The following is a 22852-nucleotide window of genomic DNA, read 5'->3' as shown; positions in this document are numbered from 1 at the left end:
ACAAGTCTCGCTGTTGCAAAACACGTGGTTAGCTTAGATAAATCGCGTTGCAGTTACATGTCAGTTACGTGGAAGTTACAGCTCACATCAGTCGTCGCACTACAGCGCAGGAATGCACGGCTGGCTCATGTTTTCCAACCAAAAACCAAACCGCCCAGAGAGGGCGCTGCCTGCGCCTTCACCACGCATGCGCAGAAACTTCTCCGCAAATGGTCAATTTGCAGGAACAGAATCCGAAAACAGGGTTTTTCCGCACAAGTGCGTGCACTTGCTCATTTTCTAACTTATACGCAATATTTCAAACAACTTATATTAAAGCACGCTTGCACCACCTTCATAGTGGCTGCCATTTTAGAGGCTAGAAGCGCAGAGAGATTTAAGATAAACTTTATTTTCCATCAAAAAAAGATGGAGGGAGACGGGGCTAAAAGCTGCAACCGCAGCTTGACTGGTCCCCGCCCCCCTATATGAAAACGACAGGTGGCACTTGACAAACATTTAACAACAAAAAGCATGTCAGAAGAACAGTCGTTTTGACACGACTAAATGAAGAAATGCCTATTGTAACAATACATGGCAACAAAACATAAAAAAAATAATAATAAAAAATAATAAAAAATCTCAGGAAGGTACATTGAACATATGTACATTCCGCATATTTCCTACCGCCCACTTTTTTCAGAATTCAGCGGTCAAGAAAACAGGCGACTTTTTATGCCGACAGTTAACCAAGGAATTTTTTTACATATGCGCAGAAGCAAGCACACGGCCGGGTAGGGCCACCGCACGTGCACAACAGGCGTACCTAAAACCGGTAGTATGTCTCCGGTATGCTAAATCCCTCCACCAAGAAAGCGCACGCGGGGGACACGCGGAATCCGGTGCGGGGAACGAAAAGAGGAAAAGAAAAAATCTGCCGGTAAAGAGAGGAAAGGGTGAAGGGCGGGAAAGAAAGGGTGCAGAGGACGGGTGGGTTCGCTCATTCGTCCTTCCTAGGGTGCCTCGATGCGCGCCCGCTCTCCGCTTAGGGTGAGGACAACCGCGTCGTCTGCTAGCGCGACCGCCATTTTCTTGCTTCCGCTGGTCGCGAGACGCTCGTTTGCTGCGTGGCGCGCCTAGATAGAGGTGGCCCCGCTTGCATTGGGAGCTTGAATTTGACTTTACTTTTGAAAATCATTCATTTTATAGTTTAGATGAAAAGTAAGAGTAAAGATTCGGTGATGCATTCGCTATTTCGAGACGATTAGCGAAAGTATAGCGGATATCTTTCTTTGTTTTGCTATAGGTGATCACGGCGGGCAGCTGATCGTCGTCGTTGGAATACCGGCGCCACGGAGTTGCTATCATTGCGCTTACTTGTGGATATAGCGGAAAGAGGGTGAAGTGCGCCAAGTGAACAGCTGCATATTCAAGTACGAACGCATGACATACTTACGTTAACTTACACTATTATGCAATGGTGGCAAAAACATTTTGCAGTCAAAACATAAAAACCTAGGCGCACGCAAGAACAATCATTTAATGCCTTAATGCACAAGTACAATATCTACAAAATGATTACAAAAGACGATTCAATGCAAGCGTAATGCAACTTGTGTGTCTTACGCTTTAATTTTTCTCACGCTTATGTGCATGCACACGAAAAGTTCACACTTATTACAGCGTCATCAAGGAAGAGAAACACCAGCACAAGTTTTACTTCCGTGACCACCAGCACGTGTGGCTGGGTACTGACGTAGATGTATACGTAGCCGCAGTCTTGTGTAGGCGGCTATCAGCATTTTTCCTATTGCTTCCTTGTGATCTGCACATGTGTTCAGGCATGGTCGGTCTATCTTTGCAAAGTATTCAGTGAGCGATTTCAGCGGGGACTTCATCGTGTGTATTTTGTTAGTGCACCACGCGGCAGCGCCTGTGAAGTACTCCTCGTAGTTCTTGAGAGTGCGCATCACTTCACTGCTAGGATAAATCAAGTTTCCTCCATCCCTCACATACTTCTTCAGAATTGTCAAAGAGGCATATTCATTACAAGCTGTTCCGATGAGAGCATCTTTGCACTGGGAGCAAGACACAGACTTTAAGACGCTTTTCAGGATGAACCCTCCCAGGTAGTACAAAATGGAACATTCCGTTGACGTCAGTTCTTCGATGAACAAAATCTCAGAGTCATCTATTTCTTCAGGCAAATTTTCTGAGTGCTGCTTCTTTGCTTGAGAAAGGAGATCGACGAGGTACTCTCGATCATCAAGCTCATAGCTTGTTGTTCGTGGCGTGTGTAGAAATTGGCTCACACTAACAAGCCTCAGAGCACATTTTAAATCATATGCCGTCGGCACTGGCTTCCTTAGGCGTACTACTGAAAAAAGATTTTCGAGGCAGTCTTGAAGTAGCCTGCTTGTTAAGAAAAACTCGTAGCGTTCATTGCCCAGAAAAACTTCTTGGAGGCGAAGGACAACTGTCGTGGAAATAAGCAGCCCAGCTTGGGATGGTTTCCACTGAGAGGTGGCGCCCATATTCATCCCTTGTATAGTTTCTGCTGCAAGGCGCAAGGTTTTCAGAGCAGCGTAATATTTCTCCATATTTCGGTGGCTTAAAGCTAAAGTGGGATGGCGTGATGACATCAGGGCATACCACTTTGACACCAGATCGAAGAACCATGCTGTCGTTTCGGCAGATGGGTCAAGCAGCCCTTCTTTCACCAAAAATCGGATAGCCGGTGCCGCCTCTCTGAAGAATTGAAGAGCTACTCCTACCTTCATTTTTGTAAAGTGGCCGGAGCTGACATGAACTTCCGATAGGGCAGGGGCTACTTTAAGTTCCCTCTCTGCGTCGTAGTCCACCACTGCCTGGACGTGCTCCAGTTTCACGTTTGGTGACGGGAGGTTGTTGTCGAGCACGGTGGCATCGCTCAGTGCAAACACTTTCGAGCTTAAAAGTTGCCCTCGTAGGTTCTTCAACACATGTGCTGCATCAGCAGTGAAAAAAAGCTCTTTCCCGTCCAAGCATGGATGCGGTATTGAGCACACTGTGGTAGAATTTCTGTGGCTTGAAAATCCTAATTCTCGCCACATCGCTCGATTTGCTGATCCCATGTCACATGTGACAGCACGGACTCAGAGGGAAATCTGGCCACAGCGCCGAATGATGTCGAGTACATAGTCTTTAAGCACGGCACCTTCCACGTGTTGGCCAGTGAATTCATAGCCGATGACCTGCTTCCACCGCTGATTGATTCCTCCCAGCATGAACACCAAAGCGTGATTGGCGGGCTCCTCTGGCTTCGAAGGAAGTGTTATACTTCCAAGGAGAACGTCTTCACCTCGATCCAGTTCAAATGCTGTAGCAATTTCCATCTCGTCTAGAAACAGCACACAGTCTTTTTCCACGTTTTCCATTGTGTCAGTCTTGCACTTCATGACATCAAAAACTTCTTGAAGAATGCCTGGAAGGAACCTCAGTCCCTGGATCCTCCGTGCCAACGTCCTGCTGGACGGAAGAGGGTAACCCAACTTCCTCAATGTCTCATATCCTGTCGTTCCGCAAGCAAACTTAATTTGCAACCCTTGCTTAACCGTCTCCGCAGACCACGTGTGACCCTGAGTGCTATTTTTAGAAATAGCGGAAATTTGGTCTGCATTCAAGAACCGTGTATTTTTTGCGAAATTATCAGCCATGCTTTCATGCTTTTGAACTTGCTTTTTGAGCTTTTGGATTGTCTTGTTAGCAATTGTGTGATGTTCTTGAAGCGTGGCGTATTTCCTTTCCATGTCTACCAACTGCTTTCTCAACTCAGCACAATCCGTTTGTGTCCCACTAGCTGTAGGTGTTTCATCTGTCGAGCTTGGACTTCCGACGTTCGAAGATTCTACATCTAAGCTGTCGACTTGGAGATTGACCGATGACGTATCTCGGGACACCATTTCGGTTGAATCGGGGAGCAAATCTGCCTCTGATGCGATGTGAAGTCCTTCAGCGGGGTTGTTCACCTCTTCATTGGCGGATATGGGCACAAGCTGCGTTCTGTCTCTAGGTGGCTTTCGGTTCCTTGGAGCAACTGGAAGCAGGAGGATGTACAAACCAATGATCAAACTGAGCACTATGTAAAGGAAAAATGCGGGAATCACGGGATATGGAAAATCAAGATAAAGAGCAAAGCGAAAACAAGGCATGACCAGCGTCTCGGCATTTTATTTTTCAGTCTTTAGTTTTGCACAAAAAATTCTAAGGGTAGGGGCCAAAAGGTGCACATAAGTACTTCACTTGTTCCCCGCTCCCTGTATTAATTACAATGCCGTCTTGGTTAATTCCATTTGTACTAATTAGAGAAGGCGACCGATTCTGCCTTTTCAAGTAAGAATGGGTTAAGTGGGCGTTTGAGATGAAGGCTGCTGCGTGAGCCGATCGACAGTAGAATTGAATAAGTGGGAGGCTTCTTGATGAGCGTGCGAGAAGACATGCATGCATGCACACATAACCTGTTAAAGGCGAAATAAGTGACCCATACCGGGCAAGCGGCTCAAATGCCACCACTTTTTTTAGTAACGAATGTATGCACTTATACAGAATCAGGCAGCAATCAAACGGGAAATACCTACCCCTGAATGAGAAAACCGTTGGTACAGCATTAGGTTTCAGCTTTTTCCATCCATCTGCCCGGTTTTGCTCAAAACATGATTCTTCAAAGTGAGCCTGCATGAAAAATTTTTTTTGCTAATATAAATGCCTTATTCCCCGAAAAATAAGATTAAATTACGATAAATCAAGAAAATCAAACAAACGCACGCCGGCACGCATATGGGCTCACATCCGCACACATTTACAAAATAGAGATGTACTTCACACTACTCCGTTTTTTTTTATTTCCATGCGCTACTTCCATGACATATAAGCTAGAATAAATGTCATGAATAACAATTTTCGCACTGAACAAAAGTATAAAAGATCTGAATTTGATGCAATGTGGACAAACACAAGCCTAAAACGCGTCCCATGCTATTCTGCACTCCGGGATTCCCTTTTCATACTGCTATACAGGTATGCGCCTGCCAAAATTAAGCGGGCAGCGAGGGCTTTTTGTGAAGTAAGCGTGATGCACTGCTGCTCAAGATTCGTGGCTGACAAAGATCGTAATAATTTTAGAAGGCTGAGCCTTATTGCCACGTGAAATGAACGGAAACGTAAATGCGCCAGAGGTTCCATATCGCCCCCCAAGCTCTAAGAGACTACGACCGTTTGCAGCGATCAAATATCAGAAACCTGCAAAAGCATGACATGACGCCTCCGACAGGAACACGAAATCGTAAATATGGTCATCAGAAACAGACTCAAAGACAAGCTGACACGAGCCTCGAAATAAATTTAGCACTGCTGAGAAGTCGGGTACTTACGCTGCATATGCAAGAGTAGTTCGTCGGCTGCCACTTGTCCCGCTTCACTTTCACAGTCCATAGAAGACGTCGTTTTTTGTCTCTAGGAAACGAAAACATTCTCCAGCCATTTTTAGCGCTGTTAGTGCACTGGGGAACGCAGCACCCAGGCATTCTGCAAAAAGACTGTGAAGAATGCCGCTTTCCGTGTCTAGCGTGGGCAGTCGACGGGACGCGGGAGCGGAATGCAAGAAAATGGCAGCGGCGCCTCCCGAGAACCGGTTTTGGCGGCGGCGACCCCTTCAAAGAGTGGCTCCACCCTCAGCGGAGAGCGGGCGCGCATCGAGGCACCCTAGTCCTTCCGCGAATACAGCGCTACCTGTCGTGGCACTGCCTAGTACTGGAAGCTGCCGCAGGGCGCAGTTTGCACTTCGCGTCTCTGGACAGTGCCTGTCTAGCTATCTGTACCTGTGGTGTGCAGTCGCCGAGCGAATAACGCGTTTAGATAGCCTGCCAACAGGCTAACTTTGCGATGACGCCATATCAGTCCTGGTAAGTACGGTCTAATGTTTATCTGCTTGTATTTTGTAGCGGGCGGGTGGTGGTGGGCAATTACTTACGCTCACGTTCACTTTTAGTAAAACAACCGAATTTCGCCCTCGCCAGTTCATGGATATTAGAATAGATATTAATTGTCATGGTCCAAATTGTGCAATGCACCCTTGTATCTCCAGTATTAAGTTTTAGATACGAAGCAATTGGCTGTTTTCGACACAGTCGCCTTTCTTGCACTCTTGGCGGCGGGTGTACGTTGCAAAATGCATGCAACCTCAAGCATGAGTGCAGCTAATGTGGTCTTTGAGCTTCAGAGGGTGAGTCCTACTTTCTTTCGTAACCTTGATGATTGCTCTGAGTGGTTGAAGTTTAAAGATTGATTAAACTGGAGTACAAACTTTTTTTATGATGAGGCCCAAATCCATATGGCATCTTTTTTCCAGACGCAGCTGAGTGGCGCGGTCAGGATTTTCTCTTCCTTTTAATGCAGAAAAAGGGCTTGTTTTTTTTCCCCCGAACTCGAGCATTAGCTCCATGCTGCTATGGTCCTGCTTAACCTTCACCCGCAAACGTTTTTCTATCGCTTTTTCAAGTCACTTAATCCTCACGAGAGTTGACAACTTGCAAAATAGACCATTTGCAGAAATGTGTAAGTCAGCTTCTCCGCAAGGCTTATTTTCCAACCAGAAGGTCTCGTTCCCGGACGACACTCGCATTTTTTGTGGAAACGAAAAGAGTGAAGTTCCCTCTTCTGAGTAAACTCAGGAATGTCGCCAGTTTACTTCAAAGTGGCCTGGAGAGAGCCATCAAGAGTACAATTGTATTCATGAAGTCAACCTTCGGTAGCACTGCAGTAGAGGCTAGGCAGGAAATAGAAGGGAATGGGCCTTTGTTCCTGTGCGCCGGAAGTAGTGAGCTACCTCACGCTAAACTTTCTAAAACTTTTTTACTAAACAACACCGTCGCGCTAACTTCCTTCCCTTCCCTCCTCTCCCACGCACTCCTAGCCAGAACAAGGAACAACCCACTCCCCACTGCTCTGTGACGAAGGACGGTATCTTCTTTTTCTGCCTACACTCTGCTGCAGGCAGTGGGCGGCCATCCGGAGTTTTCATTCGCTCGAAGAATGTGAGTGTGTCCTCTGGGTTCGAGACATTTACCACAGTATTCGTTATCACTTCCTATTCTTGCCACGAAAGGGGAGATGGTTTAGTCGGTCCCGAAATAGATTAAGGGGAATCCAACCTTTTTCTGAAAATGCGAGACTGCTGTCTGTAAACTAGTACTTTTGGTCGGAAGACATCCTTTTGAAGATGCTGACTTATATAATATTGCAAGTTGTTGCAGAAAGAAACGCACTATCTCAGTGCACATACGCTTTTGTTGCGCGCAGGCGGCAAAAATTCAGCCACAATTTTGCTAGCTATCGCCAAAAGCATAACTGGACAACAGCTGAACAAGAGCTCACTTCAGGTCATTTTTGTTTGTAAAAAAAAATATTCCATGGTCATACACTGACTCTTAACTAAATGGTAGCACCACTGCATGCACGATAGCAACGGGGTGAGTGAAGACGCCCTGCTTATAATATTACAAGCGTCAAATATACTGCGGTACGGTTTCTTATGTCTTGCAGATTTCAGCTGCAGAATCGGGCCCCTTTCAATCAACGCCGAAAGAACGCTGTAATTAAAAAAAAAACTAGGCCATTTACGGAAGTGGGAGCTGCGCTCTATACTTCCACTGCATGTGAGATATGTGTACTGAGCACCAAATGTAGGAGCCTTCTAGTTCGGTCTAGCTAGTGGGGCATGCATGTTCTTCAATCAGTATCATGATTTGGTATCCAGCTCTCGTGTTGTTCATTCTTTTACTTATTTCTTGGCCTGTACAGCATGCTCGCTTGGAAAACACCACACATACGCCTTCGCGCTTCAGACCAAATTGTCGCAGATTAAATTTTGATCTCATAATTACAATTTATGCGTTAAATGTGTGTACTGCCCGTCATGTTTCAAGGATTTCTTTTTGTCACACAGGTCCGCTTGGAGAATGGATGCCATCATGACGTTGACAGAAGACTACTGAGTTATGCTGCCATTTTAAATTCAATAAGAAATAAACCCTTTCGTGCATACTGGTGTGCAATCACTGGAGTCCTAAACTGTACTCTTAAGTGCAGCACGGCACGCCACAAACTTATCACACTAACACGAACATAACCAGGAATGTGGAATAGAAAAACATCTGTGAACTTGATGGCAGTGAGGTGCTTATCATGCCTTTTCAGCAAGCAGCTTTGTTCTTTAGGTGTATTGTAATGCTGCGTTTGGTTTCGATGTGTGTAATACATTGAAGTAGATGCACCATTACCGACACCTACAAAGTGAAGTGGTTTTCTTTACAAGCCCAAAAACAATCTTACTTTAATAACAATGGATGCCTAGTATCACAGCGAACGTGCCTGTGCCTTACATTCGAGAAGTTGTAACAATACACTGTAATATGGGATACATTCTTCTGGACGGTAACGTTACCCGTCCAAAAGAGACGTAAGGATGCACCTAAAAGAGCAAAACATACACACTTTCAGAGCAATGTTATGCCCACTGACGTGGTGCAAAGTTGCACCATAGAAGCGTTGTAAAAAACTCATTAGGTAACTATAGCCCCTGCGAGCGTAAGCTTACGCTTACGTTACCCTTCCTAACATGGCGTAAAGGTGCACCTAAAAGAGGAACCCATATGCTCTTGCAGAGCAATGTTACGCCCATTGATAAGGTGCAAAGTTGCTCTTTAGGAGGGTTGTAGTAAGCTCATTAGACAGGATTAACTGTAGCCCTTGCGAGTATAAGTTTGCGCCCTGGGATTGAGCATAAGCTTATTCCGAGTGGGCGCAAACATGCACCAGAAAGTGAAGCATATGTTTACGCTTTCATGGCCTAAGCGTTAGTCTTTCTGAGGAGGGGTAACATTAGTCATCAAAGGGTTATACTTACACTTGGCCAGACGGAATAACATTACCCCGATAACAGCCTAAACATTACACTGTGCGCACTTAGTCCCCCGACGAAGGTGTAACGTTACACAAAAAGGGGGTCGCCACAGCGTCAGTGGATTTACCCCCTCAAAGGACTAAGACCACTCCTTTTTTTCTTAGAGTGCAGAAAGCTGGGTCCACGTGCATTAGCACTTCATCGATTAAACTCTGCCGCCAGGAGCTGGGTTTCTTAGACGGCCATGTGTAGTTCTAGATTCAGGGGTTTTTTGTTTGTTCTTGTGGCTTTTCTTTTCTGCCGATGGTGTTTCGAAATGTGAATTCAAACCGTGAATGTGTTTTCCTGCTTCTGGTTCGTGGTTGATATGTCTTGGCTTATAAAAGAGGGTGTTTCCGCAATAAACTCAGTTGGTAGTAGGCGCCCTTTGTGACATCCCCCTTTTTTCCTTTGTGTGTGTCTTTTGCGCCTTTCAGAACTTCAATCATGAACCAACTAGCCCCAAAGCAAGTTCTTCTGCGAGTCTGGTCCCCGATATCAGGCCGCACCCCAGGCCTGGTTGTAGATTTCTATCGACACGCGTAGGTTTTTTTTGTTGCTCGACTTGGGGATTCAAACCCCACTCCTCTTGCACGCGACGAGGATGCCTTACCTCTACGCACGGATGAACACTATAAGGAGTGGAAACTCCGCCGTCTGCGAAGACCAGAAAAGGTCACAAGCTCGCGGCGCCACTATCCTGCTGGCGGTGCCTGGCGGCCTGGAAAGAAACTACTGAAATACAACGTCACGGCGTGCCCGCTGAAGCAAACACCCGTGTCGTCTGCTTTGAGCGCGCGTCGCCGGAGCCGCCTGCCCGGTCGCTGCATTTTTTTTCCCTGCTGCTTCTACGAGGCGCCGCAAGGCGCCGCCACTGCATGCGCCCCCGTCGGCGCATACAACTGTGGCTTTATCTGGTCGCCTGCGCTCGCTCGCGCAGACGAGAGTTTCACCTCCTGTATAGTCTTGCTCCGTGCCTCTACGCCATCGCTGGCGAACGTTATGCCACAGATAAAGTTGGCGCACCGTCGAGGTCCAGAAGGTTTCGTGTGAGCTGCTCCACCGCGCCCGCTAAATTTATCACTGAAACTGGCGCAGCGGTACGTGTTGCCAGACCAAGCGTTGTGGCGCACATAAACTTGGCGAGGCGACGAGCTGCTTACGCCACTGCCGAGTAGCTGCTCTTGGCGCTTCGGTTTTGAGCTCGCGTAAGCACGCTTCTGGCTGCACCTTGCCGGAAGATTTTTATGCCCGAATGAGTAGCGGCTTTCGCTAAGCAGCGACAGTCTAGTGTAATGCAACAGCTGGCTTGTACCGAAGCTCGTACCGCTCTTCTCCTTAGACTGCGCGCGCCAAGACTCAAGAGTAAAATAAAAACGATCTCTATAAGCAGCATTTGCATCTCCCAGAAAAAAAAAGTGACGCGGTTGCAGATACTTTGACACAGCGAAGCTCCGCAGAAATGCTCACATGTTAGTATTCCATTTTCATTTATTCATAATCTTGGCGTACAAACTATCAAAACACTGACTGAACCTATAGCCAGAGGCTAGTGTGGGGTTCAGAAACAAAATACATAATGGCAATAACACAGCACTTGTGTAAAATGAAACTCACAGAATCAACGGCGAAAGACCAAACTACCGCATACAGTTAGAAGAAAACAAAATAATGTGCATTCTACAGCAGAATGAGTAATGATCTATCAAGAGAAACACTGTACAAGAAATACAAACCGAAAACGACTACCGCAGAGGTCAAATAAGGCTAATAAAATATATTCTTAATGTTTTATTTGTTTCATGGGACTGTTTTATTTCTGGCGGAAAGTTTTGCAAACCTTGGCTCCTGAAAACTGCTCCAATCTTTCGCTGCAGATGTTATTATTCGGAGGCAGATTAAAGTTACTATGTGTGAGGCTTCTTGTGAGTCGAGAAGGAGAGCCAAACAGGGAGGCATTGAAGGGTTGATTATATTTCACTATGTTGTTTACACACACCGCAATCTTTAAAGTCTTTAAAAATCGCTCACTCTAAGTGACAGCTCACTGATGTGTAATTTTTGCTGCTGTGCGTATTTATTTCGTAGCGTTGAGCGCCTAGTGTGATTCCTAACGTTGCAAACACGACTATGTAAGGGCACCTATGTTATATCCATACATCTTCGTTTGCTCCACGGCGCACTTGGCACCAAGCCTCGCCGGTAGGGCGGCGGTACTTACCTATACCAAACGCAGGCGGCACATTTTATTTTGCTGCCGTTTGTTTGTCTTCATTAATCGGCCGCGAATGTGATCAGGTGTAGTAAGCTAGCTTTCGAACACTAACGAGACCTCGAGTACTAATTTTTGTGGCTATCGCAAACCTGTCGTTGAAGTTCGGGAAATGCTAAACGGATGAAAATTTTGTGACAGACAGCAGACTTCTCAAAGTTTGTAAGACGCTGCTCACTGTGCAATAGGTGCATCGTTCAGTGAAAGCCACTTATTTGCTCACGGATGCGGTCCCGTGTTAGCCGAAGAACTTTTCCTGGAAACGCAAACGTCCGTTGCTGGCGGTCGCAGGCGATTCCTGATTTGCTAGAAACAGATCTGCTGATGTCAAACGCCCCATAAATTGCGATGGAAAATAAACCTGTATAGATTTCTTTTGAACGCCAATTTAATGAAAGCGAAGAGTTCAAGCAACATTTTCTTAAAAAACACAAAATATTGTTTCCAGCCGTTTATACTGAGTGCCAGAAATTTTCTCGCCAAAAGGCTGGCAGAAGCAATGTGATTTTTTACGCTGCATTGACTTTTGAAATTGCTATTGAAATGAATTTCGAGAAACATTGCGGAATTTTTGTTTACTCACCGTAAGAAATATGTAGATGGCGCAGGCAGTCAATGATATAGCTCGGTTGAAGCGCAGACGAAGATACTGAACAAACAACAAAACATTGCCATAATACTTAGGACACGTATCTGACCCAGCCTTCTGTGTTCCCTAATCCACTGTAATTCTTGAGTGTATAGTCGGGGACGAAAGTCTCTGGACCACGTGTTTTTCAAACGAAGCGATATCTCTGCTATTAGCAGGCGTCTGGAGACCACACTTGTGGAGGTGAAAGTCAAGATTTTGTTCTTTGATCTCCACGAGTGTCGTCTCCTGCTGCCGGCTAATATTAAAGCTATCGGCTTCGTTTGAACACGTGGTCCAGAGACGTCTGTTCCCGACTGTACAAGACACTGTACTGCACAGTGTCTTGAGTTGTATGCCTGCAGACATTCCGCAGATAGCGATTTTACCTTACAATCCCAGCAAATATAATGGTATAATCGTGATTTCAAAATGTACAGTCTCTGTCAAAGGTTCACAGCCCAAGAGATTCGCTTCCGGGTCGGGCAGTGTGGCTCGGTATGCATCGTCAGCGTCTCATATCCTCATTTAATTAAGAATACTACTATCCTGATGCAAGATCATAGCCGCTGGGAGTATATCTCTTCAAAAATACAATTAAAATACAAGCACGGGCATATAGAGACAAAGACATACATAACAGGCTCAGAAAAGCGAATTCCGCAGCAAATTAATAGAAACATAAGTTAAAACTGTATTGAAATAAATATATTTACTCCTGCATCACGACATCATCAGACAGTCTGTGCTAGTCCGTGGGGGTCTTGTTAAAAAAAAGCGCATTTAAAATAACGAGCCCGGGAGTTTAATGGTGTTGTTGCAAGAGAATGGTGATTTCTAGTAGGAAACCCTGAGGAATAACTAAAGATATAGGAGTTGCTCGGGTTATCATGAAAAAAAAAAAGTTCAGTCGACCTGTGCGATTTTTGTTGGGAATAGACGGTACGCCTTTCCTTTCAAGCCGGTCGCAGATTGATGTGTGACCATATGAGTTGTATAAAAACCTTACTGCTTTCTTCTAAATTCTTTCTATTTTAATAATGTTGTTCTTGGTAAAAGTATCCAAGATGATTTTGCATCGCCTAAGATGTGTCTAGTAATGGTGTTATAGGCAAGGAGGCGTGCATGAGGAGTCGCTAACTTGACCGCGCGTGGTTAAAAAAAAAAAGCTGTAGGTGCGAGTTCTCTCAAACGTAGTCAGCACGCATGGTTATTAAGAGAGGTTATTAATTTCTTCTGAGGGTAGGAGTAACTACCGAAGTAAGTACTTCCCCGTGTGCTACAGGAGCCCTGCTTCGTGGTTTATAAGCTATCTTCCACTCCACCTGGGCTCTAAACTTTTGAGAGACACAGGTCGTTGATATCATAAGTCACGTTTTCAATCGTTGAACTCGATTTAGTTCGTTTGATACGAGATGGGTTTCACAATGATTGTGTTAGGGTCTGCAAAGGTAAATGTGCTACTGCCACGGGCTCATAAAGGAGTCGGTGATGTCGAGACCATGCGAATTACAATGCATCCCACAGTATTAGCAATTTCATCGAGCTTACGTAAAGACGATACCGTACGTCGCCTTCCATGAGTTTAAGGAAAGCTTCCGTGTTTTCTCTGTGCCTTTATTGCTTTTGTTTTTTTTTCTTGGCGCAAAGCTTTCCGAGTGAAGACATTACCGAATCATTGCACAGTTTATTCTATAAACTGCACACAAATTCGGCCTACTGCAATTAAAGGCGCGTTCGAATCGAAGAAACGCGGAACAGCATATTTCAATTACAAAAAACAAACTATGCGGACGCTTAGGTCCTTTTAAGGATGAAATGCGAACGATAGCTTTAGATTTCACATTTGTCCCAGGTTTTGTTGCAACTTCTGCGTGTGTTTACGTAGTTTCCTTGCAATTTTCGGTTCTTCAAACGACATATTCGAACTGCTGGCTACAGTAGCAGCTATCCGCTATGCTGTGATGGCGCTGATATTTGCCTATAACACACTTAAAAAAAAATGATTTCGACTTCTTTACTTCTTTTGTTGAACTCGGCCAGTTAATTCATAAACAGTCGAGCCCACCTCTAACGGCTGCATTTATAACGAACTCTCGCTTATTACGATCAAGTGTGTAGCTAGCGTTGAAATATGTATTAAGACTATGGCACTCGTATCAGATAAAACCAGCGACCACGGCCTCATCACTTGATTATAACGAACAAAGAGGCTCCGTAAACTTAACCCCCCGTTGTAAAACGAGCGCTTCCCGCTAACGCGCAAACCGAAAGGCGTCTCTCAGCTAGCATGATACATTCCCCCCCCCCCCCCCCCCCCCCCCAGAAAAAAAAGTGATAGTGTCGACCCCCAAAGAAACAAAAAGAGGCGGTATTGAAAGTGCAGTTAACCACTCGCAGTTTACCACTGTAATCACCTCGGGAACAGGTATCTGATCTTCAAGTGTAAAAACAATTTTAAAACATAAAAAGAGAAACTGTGGTACATATCAGCGGCCCATATGCGTGAGCTTGCAAACCATGGATGTAACAATGCGCTACACGTTAGCGAAAAAAAAACTCAGAATTTTTTCATACACATAAAACTACCAAAAACGGCGTACAAAATAATCCGGCTAAAAAAATGAACTACCGATGGTACTAATATCACAGTAAAAAATTATGCCAGGCTTTTTTCATGCCCAAAACATTGCAGATACGCACGGTGCTGTAGAGGAAACGGGCTTGACGTCAAACCCGTTACAGCTTGGCGTCGAACTTCCACAGAAAACAACTGTTGCTGGGCAGCGTATTCCTAAATATGGCATTCGCATATTGTTTTTTTTTTCGCGAATAGAGGGCATGTTCACCTTTCGGTAGGAATTTCTGCTGTTTTGTTGAGCCAATGTGGAGCTGCAACCTGCACGCGAAAACTAAGAAGAAAAAAGCTCTTCGGGATAAAAGAGGTCGACATGATGGCAAATGCACAAGCAGCCACCTGCGAAAGGGTTTCGACCTCACGCGTTTACTCGGCGGCAGATATCTGCCGCCGAGGATTCGAGAACAGCTTCATGACTTCACTGCTTTCGATAGCGCTGGTTGCTCCACTGGCTGCGGCACAGGTAAACCTTCGTGACGTGAGCTTAAAGGCCATGCATGAGAGAGAGAAGGAGAATTCGTCTTATTACCGCGGGAACTCTATCCACACATTCCTGGCGTTCTTAGAAACTGCGAATTATTATCGTGTGCGGCCGATTGCCCTAATTAAATCGGATTCAACGTCCTGGATCCCGCCTTTTTTTTTTGAAGTCAACGTTTGAGGTAGGAGGAGTCAACCAACGCGTCAGCCAGTCCCGCGGCGGCTTGCCGCTCTGCCTTCGGCGGAGTGATACGTAAATCAAAGAGTCCGCGCCTATCTTTATTTCCGTGGGCCTAATTTGCGGCTATATTGTCTGTTACTGAAACTATTTATTCACGGAAACCTAAAAACAAAATAAAAGCGAAAGGAAAGCCGCCACTGGATTGGCTGAAAGGCACTCGACGTGTTGGTTGACTCCGCCTACCTTAGGAGGTCAGTTCAAAATAAAAGAACTCGAAGTTTCTAAGAATGCCCGGAACGTGTAGATAAAGTTCCCGCGGTAAAAAGACGTGTTCATATTCCTTTTTAGTGCAAATTTAAAGACCGTGCATGAGAGAGAAGTAGAATTCGTTTGGAAGCGAACGAACACGAAGGATGCAGTGTTCAACCATACACTTTCACGGAGATTGTGTACAAAAAAAGCAATATATTGGGTCCGTTTATGCGAACTACGTCTAAGAAAGTCTGTCATATTGTTTGAATCTCTGCTGTGTGCAGAGCAGAACCCCAACTCATGTGTTATTTGTTTTTAAAGGTCGCACGCCGGAATTTATTAACCCTTGTTTATTCTCAGCACAGTCCGCTCGGGCTTAGGTAAGGCTATCTCCGGTGATATTCTGAAACGCGAGATGTCAGCAAATTTTTATTGGATCGCATTCCCTTGATCCCTGTCGGTGATTTTAAGTTTGACGTCATTACCGACAAAAAAAAACAGCTTTTCATGACTCATCGCTACCGACGCTTCCGCTGCAGTTAGCTCCGCAAAGTGCGCTGCCATTCACACACAGGTGGCTTCCTCTATTGCTACGACTAGGTCATGAAATGAAAAATGTATGAAAAAACGCTTGGTGGATAATTTTGCTGGTTCTGTGTGCGCTTCAGGGTACGCCGCAATTCCTATGGCAGATCCGTGTATGCCACGCTTTTGCAGGTAAAGGTGGGAGCAAACGTGCTCACTTTCGTCGAATGCTGTATTGCCCGTGTATCTTCGAGAGCAGACCCACTGCCATCCAATTCTGGTCAGATATCACTGAATCCGTAATAGTTTGGTCGTCGTCATTTAAATCTAGCTTATGGTGAAAAAAATGTTGGGTTTCATGCAGAAAATTTCACAGTAATGAATTCGCAATTTTCTGCTGAATGAAAGTTAAGTAACAAGGCCGCAAATATGCATACAATCGAATTTTACTAAAGGCAAGGTTATGGTGGAGTTGACATAACGGCGCCTTCTAAGTCTAAGCAGCGCTTCTAATCTGTCTGAAATTGCTCACGTAATAATAATAATAATAATTGGTTTTTGGGGGAAAGGAAATGGCGCAGTATCTGTCTCATATATCGTTGGACACCTGAACCACGCCGTAAGGGAAGGGATAATGAAGGGAGCGATAGAAAAGTTCTGCGTTTAAAATTATTTCATGACATATTTCATTCAAGAACTGGAACAGACAGAACCAAATATATAGTAAGCCCTGATTATGTGTCTTTACGGATAGATCGTTCACTTAAAGTTAAAGAATACAGATGCCAAACTTACCTTTTTAAAATGTCTTTTTTTCCGCAACACAATTTCGGAATGGAACAAGCTGCCCGGGGAAGTAGTGTCCATATTATCAAATGATTCAATTTCTTCCATGCTGTGACATTTTATTTTTGTTGCGTAATAGTTCCGTTTTCTTTCTATCTCATTGTCATCATTTTTTTTTGTAGCCACCTGCACGCGCTGGTATTTGTATACTTTTGCAGCGATTGCTGCATTCCGGTAGCATTTCGAGCCTTCAGCGTGGCGGTGGCACGTGACCACGTGGCGGTGGCGGCGAAGCCACACCGTGCGTGGCTGTGCCACCATCGTCACGTGCCGCCACCACGTTCACGTGGTTGGTCACGTGACCAGCCACGTGGTGCGGAGCAGCTGCTTCTGCCGGCGAAACCGAGCTGCAACAGCTGTGCGCATGCGCAGTGTCAAGTGAGACGAAGATGAAGAAGGAACGCCCAACGAAACGGAGTGGCGAAAGACTGATTTTGAAATTCAATTGAACAAGTTCCACTCGGCCAGATGTAGCTATCGCGTCACTGTAGGTTTAACCAGAGCTAAACCGCCGCCAATTTTTTTTTTGTTTTTCAGCCCCCCCCCCCTCCCCACGCTGTAATGCCAGACAATGGCGCTGTGGGCATTATGATAAATAAATAAATAAATAATTAAATACATGCTGCCGCATACTGGCATTATACCGCAGTGTACTAGCAGTGCATGCGAGGAAAAAGACAAACTGGAAGCGTATTGGTTGAACGCAAAACGTGGCTGGTCACCTGACCAACCACGTGATCACGTGGTGGTGGCGCCGTGCCGCCACCGTCCCGTGCCGCCGCCACGCTGAAGGCTCGAAATGCTACCGTAGCTGTAGCTGTCGCTACAATAACATTAAATGTGCACTGAGGAGGAATTTGAACTCGTCTTTTTACCGCCGTATATCAATATACACGTTCCGAGCATTCTTAGAAACTTCGAATTATTGATTTCCCTAATTTAAATCGCATTAAACTTCCCGGCTCCCGGCTTTTTTTCAACTCAACGATGAAGGTAGGAAGAGTCAGCCAACGCGGGCAGTGCCTTTCAGCCAGTCCCGTGGCGGCATCACTTTCGCTTTTATTTTGTTTTTAGGTTTCTGTGAATAAGTAGTTTCAATCGCAGACAACGCAGCCGCAAATTAGGGCCACGGAAATAAAAATAAGCGTGGACTCTTTGATTTACGTATCACTCCTCCGATGGCAGAGCAGCAAGGTGCCACGGGACTGGCTGAAAGGCACTCCACAATGTTTGTTGACTCCTCTTACTTTCAGTGTTGAGTTAAAAAAAAAAGTCGGAAGCCGCGACGTTTAATTCGATTTAAATTAGGGAAATCAGCCGCACAGGACAACAATTTGAAGTTTCTATGGATTCTCGGAGAGTGCAGATCGAGTTCCCGCGGTAAAAAAATGAGTTCACATTCCTCTTTAGTGCGCTTTGAAGAAGGATACAAACCATTGCCTTTCACACCCCTAAATCACTATACACCTGGTACCCAAAACTGTACAGGCCTGAATGTCGCCACTGTGGAGAAATTGCACACTTGTACCACATGTTATGGGGCTGCCAGAGACACAAGACCATAGGTCTCATCTCTTCCCCAGCCCCGTGACCAGTGGGAGGCCGTCCTGGTCAACGCAGGCCCTGAGTGCCAGAAATGGGTCGTATACAAATCCGCCGTACGAGCTTCGACAAATGGAATCCTTAAATAGAGGTCCAAGCGTGGGGTTCAGCCTCAATTTAATCAATAAACATTTTCAATAGCAACAACTTGTTTTCTTCTTCTTTTTGCTGCTAGAATTGAACAAATGCCCTACGGAACAGCTGCGTCACGCAGAGGAGGAGTTAGGTGTCGATCGCCGCCACCTTGCATGCGTAATTTACTGAGTTGAGTTGAAACTTTGGAGGGGAATATATCTTCGAATGCGTGCGGGTTAGGATAATACAAAAAGCGGAGTGGTCTGTGTATAATACCGCCTGTATGGTTCCAGTATGGACATGCACGTCAGAACAAGCGGCTGAAATGTTTATTAGTCGAGTCTAGTTCCCGGTTTGCGACGGCACTAACATTTTTTACACATAACGGGCATCTGAAAGTAGCTTCCCTGTACAGCATATTTATTCAGTAAAAAAAAAGCCCTAAAACACTAAATTCAAACATCCTTTATTTGAATACCATCGTTGGTCCGGCCATGGAATGCAAGCACGGGGATGCCTCGGCAAGCTGGCAGTTTCTTCGCATTGACACAAATTATTCATCCACAGCACGCAAAGAATGACCCAATTGACTTATAGCTTTCAGGTACATGTGGTCTGGGCCATGCGAGGTTTAATGTCTCAAAGCTGCACAAGACCTAGGGAGACGCCTTAGTGAAGGGCTCGGGATTATTCTTGCAACCACTGTTTCTTCAACAGGCGCAGCCGCCGCGCACAACGCTCTCATTTTTGTGCTTCTCTTCCATCGTAATGCGACAGCTGCGGCAAGGACTCGATCCCTCGACCTAAAGCTCAGCTCCCGAATGCTTTAACCACTGAGCCACCTTAGAGGGCTAAACGTCGGTACAGTATGTGTCTCCCATTGGCGCAGCTTTTCCTATCGGTGTGAATCTACAGGAACAGAAAGTTCCAGATCGTATAAGCCTTTTGTAGTGTATTTCAAATTTATTAGTAAACAGTATTATTTAAGAGATAACTAGCCTCTTTTAACCTACTGCAAAGGGTGAAATGAAAAACCCTCCCCGCCACCATCACGCACCTAATATACAATTTTAGATGCTGTAACCACTTATATATAAAAGCAATGACATGTATTTGTTATCGATGAATACACTAACGTATCCGTTATGTAATACATCCTGAAGGTGAATAAAGTGAAGCAAATTCACCGCCGACAGTCTCTTAAAGCAAAATGCGAGGACGCAAGTTGAAATCATTTGTTGAATACTACAGAAAACGAAGGATCACCCGCTTCCATCTCGAGGCAACTTCTGCATCACTACCGGTATAGAAGTAATGGGAAGTTTGAATAATTAAATAATGATGTAAATAACCTTTTATTCCAAGAAAGAACAAAATCGAGAACTAAACGGCGCAAATCGAGCGAAGCGCACTCATGACACTTGACGTCAAAGACAACGTCACGTTTTAGAATAGAAGAGCGGAAAAAATGAATTTAAACTTGCACCGCAAGTTAACAATGAAAGCGTCCTTTGGCGTTTAAAAAACGCAAACAGGTTACCTGCCGTGGTGGCTCAGTGGTTAGGGCGCTCGACTACTGATCCGGAGTTCCCGGGTTCGAACCCGAACGCGGCGGCTGCGTTTTTATGGAGGAAAAACGCCAAGGCGCCCGTCTGCTGTGCGATGACAGTGCACGTTAAAGATCCCCAGGTGGTCGAAATTATTTCGGAGCCCTCCCCTACGACACCTCTGTCTTCCTTTCTTCTTTCACCCCCTCCTTTATCCCTTCCCTTATGGCGCGGTTCAGGTGTCCAACGATATATGAGACAGACACTGCACCGTTTCCTTCCCCAAAAAAACAATTATTATTATTAGGCGCGATAGTTTAGCCGCCTAATCACACTTTAAAGAAAAACCGAAGAGATCGATTTTGTCAACCATATCTATAAATGATTGGTCTTTTACTGTGCGTCGGGGCCAGGAAGTGGCCTGCTTTTTGTTGGCCTAGTTCAATTTTCCACCGTACAAGAACAAATCGCATCCCAAGCGCTATGTTGCGGCGAAAGTGTTTTCGTGCTTCAAAGGAATGGACGGCAGTAACGCTGCAGGCTTAGAGCGAAAGCAAAGAAAGTACGTTTTGTACGGTACAGTTCGCGTGATCTCACAAGAAGCTTTATTTTCATGTGATCTAATCGAGACACCATTTTTGTCGAAAGATCGCAGGAGTTGATTTACCTACAGCGTATGTCCGTGTCATAGGCAATAGTTTTTACGAAACCGCACATAATTCAAGATAAATGTCAAATTTCTCACACTGTACAGTGCGTCATGTTTTATAGCACACTGTCAAGAAAAGTAAGCCCTTATTGCGTGTAGCGACATTAAAAATTAAGTCGAATTTACTTCCTTAACGTGAAAGGCGTCCTCTTGATTTGCTGCAGTGCACATTGGTAAAACAACCGCCTTTTTTTGAGGTCTTCACCAAAGGCTTTATCCATATGCATAAATTAATAATTTAGATTTTGCTAAGTTGATGAGTACTGCGACTAAAATAATAAAATATTTTATCACACAACCACGCTTAATTATCGTATGAAGAAATGTTTGAGAGAGGTTGGTCAGATATTTCTTGATAATCACAAAGTGAACAAGGGAGGCATAACCACAGGATGCTCGCAACGTTTCGACGGGTGGGCTTGTCCGCCTCTGAAGAAAGAAAATTATGCATTGCTGTATTTTACGTTTGTTGCCCGAGAGACTCCCAACCCATGTAGCACAGGTAATTGACCCAACGTTAAAAAAGAAACGGTTTCGCACTGGCCCTTTTTAGAACCAGCATTTGCCAAGATACTTCCAATACTGAGTCAATTACCTGTGCTGCTTGGGAACGGGCAGTACTAATTAGCTGCAGAACAAGAAGAAAAAAAATATGAGTGCAGTCACGACAAGTAATATGTGGTGGTTCGACAGCGCAACAGCACACACAGACCAAGTAGGAGACGAGACACACAAACTTGGTCTGTGTGTGCTGTTGCGCACTATGCATTACCAACTAGCCCAATCTGCAGTTCTTCTAAAGTAATATGTTATGGCATTCTTAGGAAGGCAGAATTTACACTGTGCTCTCCCATCACACGAGATTCTAGAATGAGGTGCACGGAAAGTATTTCACTGTAAGTATTGCACTATAAGTATTGCTTTCCTTCAAACCCTCACCTCGAATATGGACGTCACTCGGAGGTCGTACAGCAGTGGAACAAACACACGCGTAGCCAGCGGAAAGAAAAGCAGAGGAGTAATGCCGCACCAAATGACGTGCCATCCGTAGGCGTAGAAGTGCGCCGGAAAGCCGACGAGTCCCGTCGAAGAGTACAGAGAGGCCACCGCAGAAGCCGCCAGCGGGATCATCTTTAGAGCTCGGCTGCCTAGGAAAACCTCCGCCTCGGTAGCGGCAACGCCGGGCGAAGAAACTCTCTTCGTCAACGAGTAACATAAACCGAACAGAAGGTTCACCGCTACTAGAACTCCAAAGATTACGTATTCCATGGTTCGCACCATTGTTGAGGGCTTTCTTGGGAACGACTTTGTGGGGTATTTTTTCTACGCCCAAAAGCACCTGCTCTCTAAAAAATGGGCACACACTCGGTGCAGGCCGTTGCCTGGCCTAAAGCGATAGCGTGACTAAGCGCCCGCAGCTTTCTGAGCGCAGTCGGGTAGTTCGTAAGCATCTGGAACTGATATAGTGCCATCTGTGGGCCCTAAGCTGAACGAAGTACTCTTTTCCCTGAAACACACAGTAATTCAGGCCTGGTAGATTACTCTAATCTTTCCATGTAGAGCGAGAATGATTGGAATTTTGCAGTTATTTATATGCCAGGGTGGATTAAAATATTACCCTGTCCTTTTCTGCTGACGGCGCAGGGTGACATATTTTGACAGATGAGAAATAAATAAATAAAGTGATGGGGATAAACAAGTGCACATACGTTTAATGTCACTTTTAAATATATGGAGCATTGGCTATCTATATCATATCTAGAGCAACTGAACGTTGTGATATCATTCTAGCAGGAGTCCTCCACCACCTGTTGTGGGCAGCTTCCTCTACTTAACATGCTCTGTCTTTTTTTTGCTGCAATGCATGCCGACTGCTTCATGGCATATGAAACATGAGCAACATGAACAACTGCGCGAATGAAACGGAGCGCCTTTTAACGACGTTAGTCTCCACCTGACTTCGCAGGGCTTTAGTATCAATATAGCATTCACTTCTTCCGACCGGATGCTGTTGTCGACAGTATTGACTGTTTCCCGCGAAGAGAACTGTCAAAGGCCGCCTCCTAAAACCCAGAAAATACGGACGAGCTAACCAGATGTTCTGAATGTTCCAACAGGATACTAGGAGCACTAACCCGGAG

General features: G+C 45.2%; 2 protein-coding genes across 2 annotated transcripts in view; both read right to left on the bottom strand.

Annotated features, from left to right (window-relative positions):
- The window catches only part of LOC144102418 (sodium-coupled monocarboxylate transporter 2-like), a 639582-nt gene extending 617367 nt beyond the window's left edge, over nucleotides 1-22215 (bottom strand). Inside the window, exons 1-2 of the mRNA XM_077635698.1 lie at nucleotides 21651-22215; nucleotides 11812-11877 (exon numbers count right to left, since the gene is read on the bottom strand). Coding sequence (XP_077491824.1) covers nucleotides 11812-11877; nucleotides 21651-21992 — 408 coding nt within the window. The 5' untranslated portion in view covers nucleotides 21993-22215. The remainder of the gene's footprint in view (nucleotides 1-11811; nucleotides 11878-21650) is intronic.
- Nucleotides 3114-5710, bottom strand: LOC144101512 (uncharacterized). The gene is made up of 2 exons (XM_077634686.1): nucleotides 4596-5710; nucleotides 3114-4054 (listed from the first exon to the last, which is right to left on the bottom strand). Exons 1-2 carry the CDS (start codon nucleotides 4693-4695, stop codon nucleotides 3114-3116), a joined length of 1041 nt encoding a protein of 346 aa, XP_077490812.1. The 5' UTR covers nucleotides 4696-5710.
- Nucleotides 22216-22852: the final 637 nt, after the last annotated feature.

This window comes from Amblyomma americanum, chromosome 8 (genome assembly GCF_052857255.1).
Source record: "Amblyomma americanum isolate KBUSLIRL-KWMA chromosome 8, ASM5285725v1, whole genome shotgun sequence".
Classification (NCBI taxonomy): Eukaryota; Metazoa; Arthropoda; class Arachnida; order Ixodida; family Ixodidae; genus Amblyomma; species Amblyomma americanum.
This window is presented reverse-complemented; position numbering and strand designations above follow the sequence as displayed.